The sequence below is a fragment of the Nicotiana tomentosiformis genome, chromosome 7, assembly GCF_000390325.3.
Source record: "Nicotiana tomentosiformis chromosome 7, ASM39032v3, whole genome shotgun sequence".
In the NCBI taxonomy this organism is placed as follows: Eukaryota; Viridiplantae; Streptophyta; class Magnoliopsida; order Solanales; family Solanaceae; genus Nicotiana; species Nicotiana tomentosiformis.
This window is the reverse complement of record NC_090818.1, coordinates 44415515-44431930: the sequence shown is the minus strand read 5'-3', so window position 1 is coordinate 44431930 and position 16416 is coordinate 44415515. Positions and strand designations below refer to the sequence as shown.

Here is a 16416-nt window from a genome sequence, read left to right as displayed (position 1 = left end):
TATATTGGAGTTGAATCCATTGCCTCCACATCTTCGGTATGAATTTCTTGGCCCTTGTTCTACTTTACCAGTTATTTTTTCCTCTTGTTTAACTAACGTGCAGGTAGATTCTACATTGGCGGTGCTACAAAAGAGGAAGCGGGCTATTGGGTGGACATTGTCGGATATTCGGGGGATAAGCCCCACATTTTGCATGCATAAGATCAACTTGGATGAAGGTGTTAAACCATCTATTGAACATCAAAGGAGACTCAATGAGGCTATGCAAGAAGTTATCAAAAAGGAGATTATTAAGTGGTTGGATGTCGGGGTTGACCCATTTCTGATAGTTCATGGACTTCTCCGATTCAATGTGTCTCAAAGAAGGGGGGCATGACAGTGGTTACCAATGACAAGAATGAGTTGATTCCTACAAGAACGGTGATCGGTTGGAGAGTGTGTATGGACTATCGCAAGCTCAACAAAGTCACTAGGAAGGATCATTTTCCACTTCCCTTCCTAGACCAAAGGCTTGATAGGTTGGCCGGACGTGATTTCTATTGCTTTCTTGATGGGTATTTGGGATACAACCAAATCCTTATTTCTCCGGAGGATCAAGAAAAAACAACATTTATATGTCCCTATGGTACCTTCGCCTTCAACGGATGTCATTTGGTTTGTGTAATGCACCGACAACTTTTCAAAGGTGTATGATAGATATCTTCATGGACATGGTGGAGGACTACCTTGAAGTTTTCATGGATGACTTCTCGGTAGTTGAGGATTCCTTTGATGATTGTCTTGCAAATCTAGATAAAGTGTTGGAAAGATGTGAATAAACGAATTTGGTGCTCAATTAGGAGAAGTGTCATTTCATGGTCGAGGAAGGCATTGTCCTTGGACATAAGATCTCAAAGAATGGAATTGAAGTTGACAAGGCAAAGATTGAGGTGATTTCTAAACTTCCACCTCCTACTTCGGTGAAAGGTGTGCGGAGTTTCTTAGGCCATACAGAGTTTTACCGGCGATTCATCCAAGATTTCTCTAAGGTGGTGAATCCGTTGTGCAAACTTCTTGAGAAATATGCTAAGTTTAATTTCAATGATGATTGCATAAGAGCTTTTGAATTGTTAAAGTTCAAGTTGACAACCACTCCCATCATCACCGCTCCAAATTGGAGTGTCTCCTTTGAACTCATGTGTGATGCTAGTGACGTTGCGGTTGGGGCTATTTTGGGGCAATGCATCAACAAGATTTTTCATCCGGTATACTATGATAGTAAGACCATGAATGGTGCCTAAGTCAACTATACTGTTACAGAGAAAGAGCTCCTTGCCATTGTGTTTGCAATTGAGAAGTTTCGCCCGTACTTGATGGGTAAGAAAGTCATTGTCCACACGGATCATGCGGCACTTCATTATCTTATGAGCAAGAAAGATTCCAAAGCTCGGTTGATGAGATGGGTTCTTTTGTTGCAAGAGTTTGATATTGACATCCAATATAGAATAGGGAGTAAAAATCAAGTGGCGGACCACTTGTCTTATTTGGAGGAGAAGGGGAGGCCGCATGATGGACGTGAAATTAATGACTCCTTCCCCGATGAGCAACTGGAGGTGCCATGGTTCGCGGATCTAGCAAATTTCCTTGTGTGTGAAATTATCCCGGATGAGTTCTCTTCAAACCAAAGAAAGAATCTCAAACGGTATTGTAAAGGTTATTATTAGGATGAACAATACCTTTTTCGGATTTGCACAGATGGGGTGATTAGAAGATGTGTACCGGAAGAAGAACAAGGTAAAATTATTGGGGCTTGTCATTCTTTGCCATATGGTGGTCACCATGGTGAAGAAAGAACGGCGGCCAAAGGGCTAAGTTACAGTTTTTATTGGCCTACTCTTTACAAGGATGCAAGTAATGTAGTGAAAAGATGTGATGAATGTCAACGGACCGGTGGAATCTCGAAGAACAATGAAATGCCTCTCACTATAATTTTGGAGATTGATATCTTTGATGTGTGGGGTATTGAATTCATGTGAGTTCTTGTGGAAACACCTACATCTTGGTCGCGGTTGATTATGTGTCTAAATGGGTTAAGGCTATTGCTCCACCTAACAATGAGGCGACAAGTGGGTGGAGTTCTTGAAGAAAAATATTTTCACAAGGTTTGGTACTCCACGGGCTATCATAAGTGATGGGGCTCTCATTTTTGCAATAAGATTTTTGACACTTTACTTAGCAAGTATGGTGTTACTCATAAAGTCAAGACTTCCTATCATCCACAAGCTAGCGAACAAGTGGAAGTCTCCAACCTGGAGATAAAGAGTATTTTGTCCAAAACAGCGAATGCTAACCGGACAGATTGGTCCAAGAAGCTTGATAATGTATTATGGGCTTATCGGACGGCTTAAAAAACACCTATCGGAATGTCGCCATACCGATTGGTGTTTGGCAAAGCTTGTCATCTTCTGGTGGAACATGAGCACAAAGACATGTGGGCTCTAAAGAAGTTGAATCTTGATTGGGATGTAGCCGCTAACTTGAGGGTTGTACATTTGAATGAATTGGATGAGTTCCGGTATCATGCTTATGCAAGTTCGTCCTTGTACAAAGAAAAGATGAAATATCTTCAAGAAAAATACATTTGGAACAAAGAGTTCAAGGTGGGCGATCTCGTATTGTTGTTCAACTCGAGGTTGAGGATGTTTCCCGGAAAGCTAAAGTCTAAATGGAGTGGTCCTTTTCAAATTGTGGGTGTGACGTCTTTTGGTGCATTGGACTTGAAGAACAAAAACAATGAGGTATTCCGAGTCAATGGTCGCCGGTTGAAGAACTATTTAGGAAAAGTTGGAGATGGCCACGTCGTGGCTGTGATTCATTTCAACTGATGGTATTCTGCGTCGTGCCCCGCGACGTTAAATCAGGCGCTTCTTGGGAGGCAGCCAATGTTTCTTTCTCTTTTCTTTTCTTCTTTTGTAGTTAGGTGTTATTTTTGTGCTAACTTGATTTGAAGTGCTACAGGGATGAGTGTGCCTTACAGAAATGGTGGATAGAAATCTAGCTAAGTGTGCAAAAATGTGCGGACCACAAATAAATTGTGCGGACCGTACATTTACAATTGCTGCAGCAAAACCAACTCTGTAGTCGTATAATTAACTTGCAGACCGCGGAAATAGAAGGTGGAAAATGCCAAATCTCTGAAGTTTGTCTGTTAGAAAAATGGCCGATCTGCGGCCGCAACAAGGAATCTGCAGCCGCAAACAACATTCTGCGGATCGCAGATGGAAACCTCAATGGAAGCACCAGGTAACAAAGTGCGGTCCACAATTGAGATTCTGCGGCCACACTCGCTCTTCTCTCCCTTCAGAACATGAAACGTATAAATAGAGGGCTAGGGCTACTGTTACCCTTTTCCCTCTCTAAGCATAAAAAAATTCATATCTTTTGAAGTTTCTTGTTGAGTTTACATGTGCATTCATACAACATCTTTGATCAATCAATCATCACACCCTTTCATTTGGTATTCTTCACAATATTGTTAATTTTTTTCTTCTTTAATTTTTAGATTGTTAGTCAAATTTTAAGCCATTTATTAGTAGAATTCAATTGTACAACCATGTGGGGGTAAATATATTGTGGGTTATCTAATACTTGCTTATTGGGGACTGGGCAAATGTGTTTTCATGCTTTTATGTTGTTGCCATGTCAAAAATTTCTAAATAATTTGCAAAACCTAGTTAGTCATACTGGCCTGTTCGTAATTGTTTGAATTTTGCGGCCGCAAGAAATTTGTGCGGTCTGCAAAAGTTGAGTCTAGGGAAACTTAAGTAACGATTGGTCTACGGCCGCAAGGAAAATTATGCGGACCGCAGAATTTCCATTGCGGCCACAAAACAGCTATTTCACCGTCTTCAGAGAAGTGTACATATTTGCGATTCAATGTGCGGCCGCAAGACAAAATGTGCGGACCGTAGAAATCAGATTGTGGTCGCACATCAGCCAATTCTCTGTCATCGGAGAGTTAGCATATTTTTGGTTTACAAGTTGCGGCCGCAATGAAAAATGTGCGGATCGCACTTCACATCTGCGGCCGCAAGAGAGAATTATATGGTCTGCAAGTCCCAATCTGCGACTGCAAGGAAAAATATACGGAATGCAGATACTTATCGTGCAAGCATGTTTCAACTGTGTTCCTCATTGTGTCTTCTGGTGTATCCGTACATATCTCATTGTATGTCTGAATTTGAATTGTACCTAATGATCGCCCTTGCTTGATACAGAAAATGGTTCGATCTAGAGGCAGAGGCGACACTTCGAAAGGAAGGGGTGAACCTTCTTGGGGACGAGGCAAGAGACCCTTACCTAGTGCCCAACAGCATAATATCAAAAAAAAGACAGCATCCTGGAGAGGGATAGGTGCAGATCTCTCCGAGACGAGTTCATACGCCCTATCTAGGGATGTATCAGAGGGCAACCCAACCTCTATTCAGGAACAACCAGCAGTACAGTCCAGGCCATCAGGGAGATTTCAACTGAGGGACGAGTCATCATCATGACACAGTACTTGCAAAGGTTCGAAAACTGCTAGTCAGGCTTCTGAGCCATCTACTACACATATCCCTGAGGCACCAGAGACATCAATTCAGTACATCCCCGATGATGGTAAAGGGGGAGATGCTACAGTTACCGGCCTTAAAAGGACAAAAAAGAAAGAGGTTTGAGAGGATCAGTTTGTCAGTTTGGCTGCCTTCACCAGCTTCCGTCAGTGGTGGCCAGTGAGGTCGCTTACTCTTGAGCGGCAGTTTTAGTTGAAAGATTTGGAGAAATATAACCCCGGCAGTGCTGAGATAGTTCAAGGAACGCAAGGGGTGGATGTGGTTCACCCAGAGTGTGGTGGATGCCAAGGAATATCTTGTCCGAGAATTTTTCGCCAATGTGAAAAGGGGACAAAGGTAACCAAAATGCGTATCCTGAATGTGAGATTTGATCAAGCTGCTCTGAACACGTACTTGGATTTCAAAGATGTTGAGCCGACGGAACATGTAGAGAAGTATGCAATGGGAGATGAGGCCCAACCTTGGTTAGCAGAGATTTTAGCAGCTCCTGGGCCACCACCGCCATGGATCACAGTAGGGGTTCCTATTCATAGGAGCACTTTGAGCTTTGAGGCAAAGGGGTGGCAAACCTTTGTCTGCATCAGACTGGACCCGAGCCAAAATGAGACCTATCTCCCGATCCCTCGCACAGTTCTAGTAACTTCGATCATGACCGGGTACCCTATCAATGTGGGTGTCATGATATCGGCCAACATCTCAGTCATTGCTCAGCAGGATGACTCGCCTTACCCGTATCCCAACACTATTACAGAGTATCTCACGGATGCGAGGGTAGAGCCGAGGGATTATGATACAAAGGTACAACCAAAAGAGCCTTTCTCATTGTACTCACTGATGGATGTAAACAACCCCAAGAGAAAATGTCAGTCGTCTACCACCACATGCTAGTTTGATGAGCCAGCGACGGTAGTTGCGGAGGCAGTTGATGTTCCATCTACTTCGGCTGAGCCTTCCTCTAGTACCGCAGTTATGCCTCCATCATTATCCACAGCCCCTTCTGCAACTCCTGCCACAGTCTCCACTTCGGCTTTGAATTCGGTGCCTATGCATATTGCTCCACTTTCTATGTTGCGAGTCTCCCAGACATTGGCGAGCCTCAACAACTAAATATAGACAGCCACTGTAAAGTTGTTTGACCTATCCAGTATTGTTGCAGCACAGTCTACAGTTCAGGCACCTCAGATTCCCCCGACAGTTGAGGAGACATTGAAGAAGCTCCTACAGAACCAGAACACCATCATGGCTACCTTGGTACAGCACGGGTCAGTGATCGACGAGTTGGGCAAAGAAGTAAAGAAGATGAGAAATTCCCAGGCCAGTAAGAAATCTGTGGACAAGCTCCGAAGGCAGGTTACCAAGCTTTCCGCAGCCGGAGATATTCCTTTTGACAAGCTGATTGACCCACGCCCTTCTGGCCCAGATCCTGCAACACCATCAGCACCGGTAGTACCAGTTGGCCAGTCTGAGGAGCCAGACTCTGCTGCCGACACTGCCAAAGCAGTGCGACAGATGTTCACCAACCCAGTCACACCCAGAGCTGAGGATGATGAGATCCAGTTAGATGATACTGAAGGTAGTGACCTTGCTGTGGACACAAAGATGTCCAAGGAGCCATAGGGAGTTTTCTTCACTCTTTTTCCTCTTTTACTCTTATTTTGTTAAGCATTGGGGACAATGCTTATTTTTTTTTAGATGGGCGGAGTTTATTTGATCTTATTTGGTACATTCTGAGACAATTGGCATGTAATAACTTGATATTATTTTCTTTCTCGTTCTAATTCTGTATATATTCTTTCTTTTTCTCTCATTATGTATATTCAGTAGCTTTTGTTTATTAGCTTCTTTTTTGTTCCATTATTAGTTTGTAGTTTCAATTAGTAGCTTCTTTGTTTGTTTTAGTAGCTTTCTTTTATGTTGTAGTAGATAATAAGCCTTTGGTTTTCTTAATACCACGGTTCTTTCCAAAGGTAGTTTTTGTGTGAACCGGGTGACTCGTCCCAACGATGGATGGCGTGACAACCTTCTTAAGGGAATGAGTCCGTTTTTGGTATTTAGGTAATAATAGTAGTAGTAATAAATAAAAAGACCTAATTAAGTCATGCTCGAAGAGTCAAACATGCTTCATTTGGTACCAACACACATAATTACGTTCTTATGGTTAGAAACAAGGTTTTTGAAAGAAATAGCTCTAGTTAGTGACTTTGTGACTCTTGTGTTGACTTTGGCAACCATAGAGTGGTTTAATTGAACCATAGTGATTTTCAATATTGAATGTGGTCATTGTGGGCCCTCGACTCTATCTTTTTTAACAATCCAGTTGTGTGAGGGGTGAGATACTTTGTTGCTAGTCCAAGTACACGCAAAAGGTCTAGAACTTGCCCTGAATGTATTTCAAGGCAAAATCCTAAGTTTTACTTGGCTTAAGAAGTGATTGTAGGCTTTTCTTGACCCGTTTGAATTTTCTATTGCCTACCAATATTTTTATCCCTAGTCAACCCATTTGAGCCTCGAGCCTTTCTCATTTGATAACCATGTTACAAGCCTTTACCTGTTTTGTCATGACCCTCTCTTGGAACCCAAGCTTTCTTTAACACTCTTGTGAAATAATTGGCTAAAAACGTAAGTTTGGGGGAGAGACGAGGAAATTAAAAAAGGTATCAAGGCACAAAAAGAGAAAAGAAATGATGAGAAGGAAAGGCAAGAAAAGAAAAAAACAAAAAGAAAAATGCAAGAAAAGTGAATAAGTGGAAGGTTTGAAAGAATTCAAAGAGAGGTAATGATCCCAAACATGGTGAAATCAAAGAGGAAGAAAATGAATGTAATGATCAAGAAAGAATGATGTTAAGTCTCTCTAGTTCCCCAAAGAAAAGAAAGTACCTCAAAGAATTGGCAAAGTGTGAGCCGAGAATTTTTTTTAAAAATGGAGTGCTTAAGGAAAGGTGTAACCACTCAACCATATTGTATCCAACCCTAATCCAAAAGCCTTCATTACATCCCTAAAGAAGTCCTATTTTATCTCAAGCCGAGTGAGCATACATTAGTGGCGATCTATATGAGGGGCAAGCCTATGGTACTTGAAATCGTACTTGCGACATTCTCTTGAGAGAGATGAGTGAACCTTTCATAAATCTTTGGATTGAGCGCTAAAATTTTGTAGTGAGCCAGGCAACCGGAAAGTAGAGGAGGAAGAGTTTGGAATCCACCATGACCTACATGATAGAGAAAGAGTCCTTGATGAGTAAAGTTAACTTTTGATGCTCAAATGTCACTCTAGAACTATATGTCCACAAATGATTAACTTGTCGCCTTATTGATAATACATAAGTAGCGTGGGTAATTGTTGGTCTCAACTGATGTGTGTATGGCTCACCTTCGACTCGCTGAAATGACCCTTAACTTTTGGAGGTGGGAACTACATTGTTTGCTTGAAGACAAGCAAAGACTTAAGTTTGGGGGAGTTGATAAGTAGGGATTTTGACTACTTATTAGCGCCTTTTAACTTTTGTTTTAGTCTAAAAGCATTGAATTGTGCTTCTGGAACTAATAAAATTGTACAAAATTGCAGAAATTCTGGAAGTTGGGCTCCCGAGATGAAATCCGACTCAAAAAGGAGCAGTCTAAGCACAAGGCAATAAAGGGGCATAGAAGCATAAAATGTGCGGTCCGCAGAAGGAATTCTGCAGCCGCAACCAAAGAGGGAAAAATCTGCAGACAATTGTGCAAATTGTGGATCGCACATGAATTGTGCGGCCACAAAATCTGGGCTAGGATTCAAGATCAGAGAGTATGCAAATTTTCAAGTCTAGGACCTCAGTGAATTGCGAACCGCACAATATTTGTGCGGCCGCAGAAGATAGCCTTGAGGCCGCAACCCTAACATTTCGGACCGTAGAAGATTGTCTTGCGGCAGCAGTTCTAAATCTGCGGACCGCAGAAAAGCTGCTTCGCAGTCGCAGTCCATAATTGTGTGGCCGCAGAACTTCTGCTTCTATCAGATGAAGAAATCTGCGACCGCACATGGAATTGTGCAGCCGCAGAACCTCTCGAAAGGTATTTTTGTCTGAGATTTTCAGCCTTGTATAAATAGACTAGTTTCACAAATTAGGTCAAGTTTTTGAACATCAACAATTACTATAGCCGTTTTTCTTTGCCATTTTTGGAAGTTTACTTTGCTTTGGTGTATTTTACAATAGATTTAATTATTTTAAGCTTTCATTATGAGTTTAATTAGTCTTTCTTCTCTATTTTTTTCAAACCCAAGTATGAGTAGCTAGATTTTTACTAGGGTTGTGACCCAACCCTAGTGCATAAACCTCATGGGTATCTAATTTAGTGCTTGTTTATGATTGGGTATTTATTATTTAGCTTATTTCATGCCTAAATTGTTGAATTAATGGTTGCAAACATTAGTTCATACCTATTTGACTTAGTCTCTTCTTGAGAAAGAGAGACCTAGTCTAGGATAACTTAGCTAACAAGGAATTGGGTCAATTAAGAGATTGATTAACTCAATTAAAGGGTTCAACCTAGAGATAGTAATAACCCGACTTGAGATTTTATCAATTGTTTTGTGTGATACCTATTTGGTCTTGAGAAAGCCAAATTGGGCAAAATCACTCTCTGACCGAGAGGTATTGAGTGGGTAATTTAGAATTGATAGCTATAATACACCTCAGTCAACAGAACAAACATTAAAATTTTTATCCCATTAGGCAAATACCTAGGCAATGGTCACAACCCTAGGCTTTTTATCAATTTGGAAAAAACCCAAAAACAATTATCTCTATTCTTCTTTCTTTATTTTGCAATCAATAGAGTAAAATTAGAAATAGAAACCCAATCTTTTGGTGGAAGTGCAATCTAGATAGTTCAATCATGTGCATTGAAATATAGACCCCTAACACCCATCTTAGCTCCCTGTGGATTTGACCCCCACTCTTAGCTGGGTTTCTATAATTGCAAACGGTCGTTTCATACCTCTTTTGAGGTGTGCATTTGGACGCGATCAGTTTTCTCCAATTTATAAATTGTAGTGTTATTTATCATGGATAAATTATGGCACAACTTTACTTTTTGAAATTTGGTCTAGAAATGAACGACTAACATGTGAAAGCAAGAGCAACGAATGACGAATTACAGATGCATACCGTTGAAAATTAAACCAAGATTAATTAGTATTCCTAAGTTGCCTAGGATTTGGTAGTTTATATAATTCGTGTCTAGTTAGATTTGTTTACCGAGTTCATATTGGAATAGGTTTTGTTAATTTAGTCAAATTTGGTTTGTAGTATTATAAATAGGGGTGTTGCTACATATTTTAAAGGAAAAATGGCCAAATATTCCCCCTTTACATTGATATATTATTCACATTTACGCTTTGTTATACTATCGGGTCAAATCTACCCTCATCATTAGCAAAGTTTTTAAATTTACCCTCTAATCTAACGGAAAGCCCCAAAATTCCAAATTCCTTCTATTTACTACAATTTTTTCTCACAAATTTATTTATCCCTACGTGTACTCTACCAGAGAAGAAAATATCCTCGACAAGTTGATTTCTTGTTCCACTTGATTATTTAGAGCAGGACGACTTAACAAACTCGGCACCTCCAGGCATGAGAATACTAGTAAATATTCCTTTGAAAGGATGTTCTGAAGCTGGACATAAACTTAAACAGATTATTTAATTTAGGATTTCTCAAACAATACTATAGAATCATATGTCGTAAATTTCATGCAGAAGTGCATGCGCAAGCAAAATTTGCACCAAATGACGTGCTAAATCCAAATCCAAAAGGAAATGCATTTACATTGATACTTACGGCCTTGTTATACCTGTAGTCCATAAAAAATAGTAAATATTAGTAACAACTTCATAAGCGAATGCATTTCGACCACCTGAAGAATCAAATAAATATCTTTTAAATTATCTACGGTATTTCACTCATCCTCATTCCGTTGGAGACATACCCATAAACTGTGAATTCTGCCTTTCATTTATGGTTTGAGCATAACCAAAGACAAGGGGAATAATTATGCTATAACTCCACACTCCTATTTTCTATAATATGGATATTTTTTCTTCTTTGGTGTATCACATGAAGGAGATGACGGATTTGTGAGGAAGAATTACGTTAAATAGAAGGGATTTGGGGATTTCCGTTAGGTTGGAGGGTAAATTTGAAAACTTTGCTAATGGTGAGGGTAGATTTGACCCGATAGTATAACAGAGGGTAAATATGAACAATATATCAAAGTATAGGGGTATATTTGATCATTTTCCCTATTTTTAATCATGGAGAGGTAGTTACGATGTAGAGAGATTCTAGAGTTTATGAGTTGTGAAAAAACCTCCTACCATATTCTCTCCCTAGTTTGATAAATTTCTTCCATATAGCCTTTGTTGAATTTTTTGCTTGTGCCTAAATTATTCTTCGGGATATTTCACTCCTTCAAATTGGTATCAGAGCCTATATGAGATCATGTTTAAGCCGGTAGGAGATCCAAAAAAAATATGGATATTCTATTACCTCATTGTCCCGTTTTTGTGTTTGATGGCAAAAATAATTCTGAAACTTGATATCAACATAAGAAGAATTTCTGTAAAGCTATTGGATTATGGTCCATCATTGACGAAGGATTCATGGAACCCCGGAAGGCACAATACTAACGGCTGAAGAAACTATGCAATTAGAGAAAAATAGACATTTAGATTATAAGGCACGTTACTATCTCGCCATCAAGATCGAATTGCATGTATCTAAAAAAGTTTTGCATGAAAAGTCATCAAAGGAGACTTGGACAATCTTGGTGAAGTCATATCAAAGAGTTGCTGACACGAAGACGGAGAAACTGCAAGAGTTTAAGAGTCAATTTGAGTTGGCTTATATGAGACTAACAGAGTCTGTCAAAGAATGTTTTACAAGAATTGAAGATATAGTCAATGGTCTAAGGATCAATAGAGAAGTATTGGAAGAAGTTAAAATTATTAAAAAAATATTACAGTCTCTCAGTTTAAAGTTTAACAACAAAAAAATTATTCTTCGGGCTATCAAAGATCTTAGCACTCTCAAACTTAATTATTTAGAAAGGAAACTGGTGACATATGAGGCATAGCAAGAAAATGATGATCAACCAAAAGAAAAAGAAAGCACACAAATAATGGCGAAAATAAATCAAGAAGGTCAAAATTCATAAATAGAGGAGAAAAGAAGAGAAAGTACATATAACTTTTTGTTGTAATAGATATTCCATTGAAAGCGAAGAGAAGTCAAATAATATTCAAATTGATCTGTCAAAAATTTCTGCGCTTGTTAAAAAGGACGATTTGGTTGCAAGGGATGCCCGTCCAAAAGTGGTTGGTGTTTCACAGAAAAATTATTTGATGGTATTGAAGATGAACCTAGTAATGAAAGAAGCAAGATAGTTCATCAAGAGAAAGTTTCTAACAATCTACCTAAGATTGAGGCAGAAATAGCTTGCGATCTAGAACCAGAACACATGATTATAGATATTGAAGATACAATCAATTTCGTGCCATTGTTCGAGATTGCATGTTTCAAGGAGCATGACGAAATGTCCATTGGTGGCATTACCCTACAACCTATAGAATGGCAAATTGGAGTTGAATGGTTGTACAAGTCCAACTGCAAGGCAACTGGAGAAGTAGATGATTTCAAAGTAAAGGAAAATTATATTGATGATATTTTGAAGGGATTTACCATGAGTAAAGACAAATTATATATGAGCAATATTCAAGATAAATTGAAGTTGACTAAAGATGGCACTCGTGATTTTGTTGATGCTACATATTTTAGGAAATTGATGAAGAGTCTAAGGTACTTGACTTCTATAAGGCTTGATGTTATTCATGGCACGCTCAAGTTTGAAGATCTTGGTTTAAGGGAGGCTGTTGAAAATTAAACCAAGATTAATTAGTATTCCTAAGTTATCTTGGATTTGGTAGTTTATATAATTTGTGTCTAGTTAGATTTGTTTACTAATTTTATATTGGAATAAGTTTTGTTAGTTTAGTCAAATTTGATTTGTAGTATTATAAATAGGGGTGTTGCTACATATTTTTAATCATGTAGAGAGATTCAAGAGTTTATGAGTTGTCAAAAAGCCTCCTACCACGTTCTCTCCCTAATTTGATAAATTTCTTCTATATAACCTTTGTTGAATTTTTTGCTTTGTGCCTAAATTATTCTTCGGGATATTTCAATCCTTCACATACACATAGGTCCTACAGCAATAAAAGAATAAAACTGACCCTATATCTTTTCCTCCAAAAAAAAAAAATAACAAAGTAATGATTTTGAATAGGGGATATTTGGGCATAAAAGATAAGTTCAATACTTATTACTCCTATTGCTTTCTTTAGTAGCCTCTTTTCATTTGTACGTATGTGTCTTGTGTTGGTTATCCTTATCCATCAAAGAAAATAAGCAGCTTGTTATATCCAATTAAATTGTAATTAGTGATAGAAAAAAATAGATATAAAGTAAATCTGTTTATTTTTACAATATGAATAAACTGATTGGTGTGTTAGAAAACAAATCATTAATCATGAAGCTTTCCTTTTCTTCGAGGTACTCCTGGAAGGTGATATATTAAAATCGTGAGTTTTCGTTTGTGACAAACTAAAACAACACTGATGTTGATTGTAATTGTAGGTTTGGTAGGGTGAAAAGGATTTACTAACAAATATTCTCATGAATTTAAAGGCGGATCCAGCAACTTGAATTTCTGAGTTTTAGTGTGAATTTAGGTGAATCCCACGTCGACAAAACACGGAAAAAATATTAGGTATATAAGTAAACAGATCTTAGACTCTAGCGACGCATTTTAAACCCGTGAAGGCCTAAGCCCAGAACACACAATATTACTAACGAGTTGGACTGTTACATTTAAATTCTAGAAAAGATAACTTTTCTAGAATAAGAGCATTTTGGCCAAAGTTATTGAATTATGCCAGCCCGTAATTAAAGCTCTAGCTGCATTTCAGAGCATGACAACTTTTGTGCTTGTCAAATTAATGATGTTTCAGCTATCATATATAAACAGCAATGGTTTATATAACCTGGGAATTTTTTCGTTCCTATACATTAATTGAAATTTTATTATTAAAAATGTCCATGTTTAGTTAATTATCTGACCTAAACAAGTTTTATCTACAAAATATATACATTCTACCTTAAAAGGCTCTCAATCCATTATTAGTGCCTTCAATCAAGGGATTTAGTTACACCATTTTCCTTTTTTTCTCCTCTTCTCTTTCTTCTCTCCGGAATATTGGTACGGGATCCCTCCTGCGACTGCTTTGAACCCTTGGGATCCATGAACAAATGTGTCTACTCAATAAACTATTCAAAGTTATTTTCTTGTTACAAATTAATATTAGAAAAAGTGAACAAATATTTATTTATTATAGAAGAAGATGACCTCACAAACATGAAAAAAAATCAAAGAATAATCACAAGAGGTTTCAGTGTTTGGTCAATTGCTCTGAACTTGTTACATTTACTGTAGTAGTATTCTTTACCTGTGAAAACCGTTTGAAATTTTGGCAAAAGTTCTGATGTTGATAGTCCTGCTCCTTCGCCTTTTGAGGCAGAGAAAAAGGTTCACATTGAAACAAGGACGAAATTGAAAACCAAACGGTCAAATCCCGTGACTGAGCTTAGTGTAGGTAATAGAAAGTCATTAATCGAACAACTCAAAGTTAGAAAATTTATTTTAGTTTAACTCAAATTTATTTTTCTAATATCAATGTGAACCTTTTTCATACAACTAATTATATATTATACAACTTATCTACAATTTATTTACAACTTTCGCACATTATTTCTACCCCGTTATATACAACTACAATATCATACCACTTAAATATAATTTTTATACAAATTTTATACAATATGTCTTTTGTATATTTTGTATCTGATTTATACATAGTAAAAACAAAATTTTATATAACTAATTATATATTATACAACTTATCTACAACTTTCATACATTATTTCTACCCAATTATATACAACTACAATATCATACAACTTAAATATAAATTTTATGCAATATTGTTCAACTTTCATACAATATTTAAATTATATATATATAAACAACAGAATATAATTTACCTACAACTTTACTACAATTTCGTAAGTATAATATATATCATGTCTTCTTCTTCTTCTTCTAGTTTCAATCTGAAATTCAATCAAAATCAAGTCTAATCTTCACCAAAACACCCTCAAAATTGAGATATAAACTCTAAACAATATTTCAATTGTTTGCAACAACACCCAATCCAAACAAATAATGATTTTTGAAAATTCAAATTCGAATTCAAAGCTTCAAAACTTTTTAATGACTGTCAATGGTGGAATTGTTGCTCTCTTTTTCTTTGCTCTATATTATTGGAATTAGGGATTGAGAGATAGAGAGAGACGTAGAGAGAATTTCCAATTGTTTGCAACAATACTCAATAGAGAGAGAGAGAGAGAGAGAGAGAGAGAGAGCACGCAGGAGGGAGAGAGAATAAGGATGAAAAATAATTGATTCCTAATTAAAGGGATGCTCATTTAATTCCTAAAGTGTATATAATTGGTAAATTTGTATATAGGATGTAATTAAATTGAAACTTGAATTGGGAGGGTAATAAAGTTTCAAATAGTATATAGGAATGTAAAAATTCCATTTAGGGATTCATTACAATAAATACAACAAAAGGAAGGAAAAAAATAGGAGGGATTCAAATGTCATTTTTTAAATCCAAAAGTTTAAACACTCTAATCTTGCAATTGAATAGGCATAACTCCAAAATAACCTTTATCATCCTCATATTCTTATGTGATTAGTAACGCAGTAGGAGCGTGGGCTTTTCTGGAATCCCATAACAAAAAAAGTTATTACATATATATATATATGTATATGTATGTATGTATGTATCACGACGTTTCAACTATCAATATAGGCTCATCAATAACTTTAACACGTGGAAATTAGAGTGTTAGAGGCCACAAAGAGTTGATAGAGACCAAACAACTACATTCCTTCTCTCCTGATTTTGTGTTTTACATTACAACCTACCGGAATATTCGGGTCCTCAAAATAGGCCCTAATCCAAAGGGTAATGTTGAATTGATAAACCTCCCTCCTTTTTATCTTTCCCTTGTTTCCTTCAAGAAGAAAATAATGAACTATTACGATATCATCGATTTAAGATATTTTATAACTTCTTGGTAATAAATTACCTGTGAAATTAGTTTTATTTAAGGGAAAGATCAGCAAGGTCCCATGGTCTAGTGGTCAGGACATTGGACTCTGAATCCAGTAACCCGAGTTCAAATCTCGGTGGGACCTTTCCGTTTTGCTTCTTTTTACCTTTTTGAAGCCTCATTCCGTTATCCTCTATTTCCTGCTACTCCATTCCTCCTTTCTGGTATATGTAGTTCTTTATTACTGATAACAAAAGTAAAAAAAGGATAGCTCGTTCATGATATTTGACATTCCGTGGCACTCAGTTGATAACCTAATAGTCAACTACTCATAAGTAATTCTTGAACATATATGCTTCAGTATAATAATAGTCAACTCTTGTAGTTTCTTATGAACTCCTACCTATAGAAAACCAACTAGACGTCAATTGATAAAGTAATGTTAGAACGCTAATGGAAGTCATCTTCAGATTCGGGAGAAACGATCAGAAAATACATTGTGCTCAATGATGACTCCTAAAAGTAGTTTTTAGTTCGTTACCTCATATGTTTAAACTTCATTCTATAAACACAAACAATGGTAGTATTACTGAGATGTTCGCAAT

At 37.4% G+C, this 16416-nt stretch overlaps 1 protein-coding gene and 1 non-coding gene across 2 annotated transcripts; both read left to right on the top strand.

The window, feature by feature from the left end:
- Positions 1 to 11276: 11276 nt before the first annotated feature.
- Positions 11277 to 12515, top strand: LOC138895543 (uncharacterized). The gene is made up of 2 exons (XM_070180243.1): positions 11277 to 11538; positions 11914 to 12515. The coding sequence occupies exons 1-2, from the start codon at positions 11277 to 11279 to the stop codon at positions 12513 to 12515; spliced, it is 864 nt and encodes a 287-aa protein (XP_070036344.1).
- A 3369-nt stretch (positions 12516 to 15884) lies between these two features.
- TRNAQ-CUG (transfer RNA glutamine (anticodon CUG)) lies at positions 15885 to 15956 on the top strand. The gene has a single exon. It is a non-coding gene; the product is annotated as a tRNA-Gln (tRNA).
- Positions 15957 to 16416: the final 460 nt, after the last annotated feature.

What these genes read in the sequence shown, in the direction of transcription:
- LOC138895543 (XM_070180243.1), top strand. Translation starts at nt 11,277, where the DNA reads ATGCAATTAGAGAAAAATAGACATTTAGATTATAAGGCACGTTACTAT. An exon ending in AATTGAAGATATAGTCAATG is followed by an intron (nt 11,539 to 11,913) that starts GTCTAAGGATCA and finishes CTTGTTAAAAAG; the next exon opens with GACGATTTGGTTGCAAGGGA.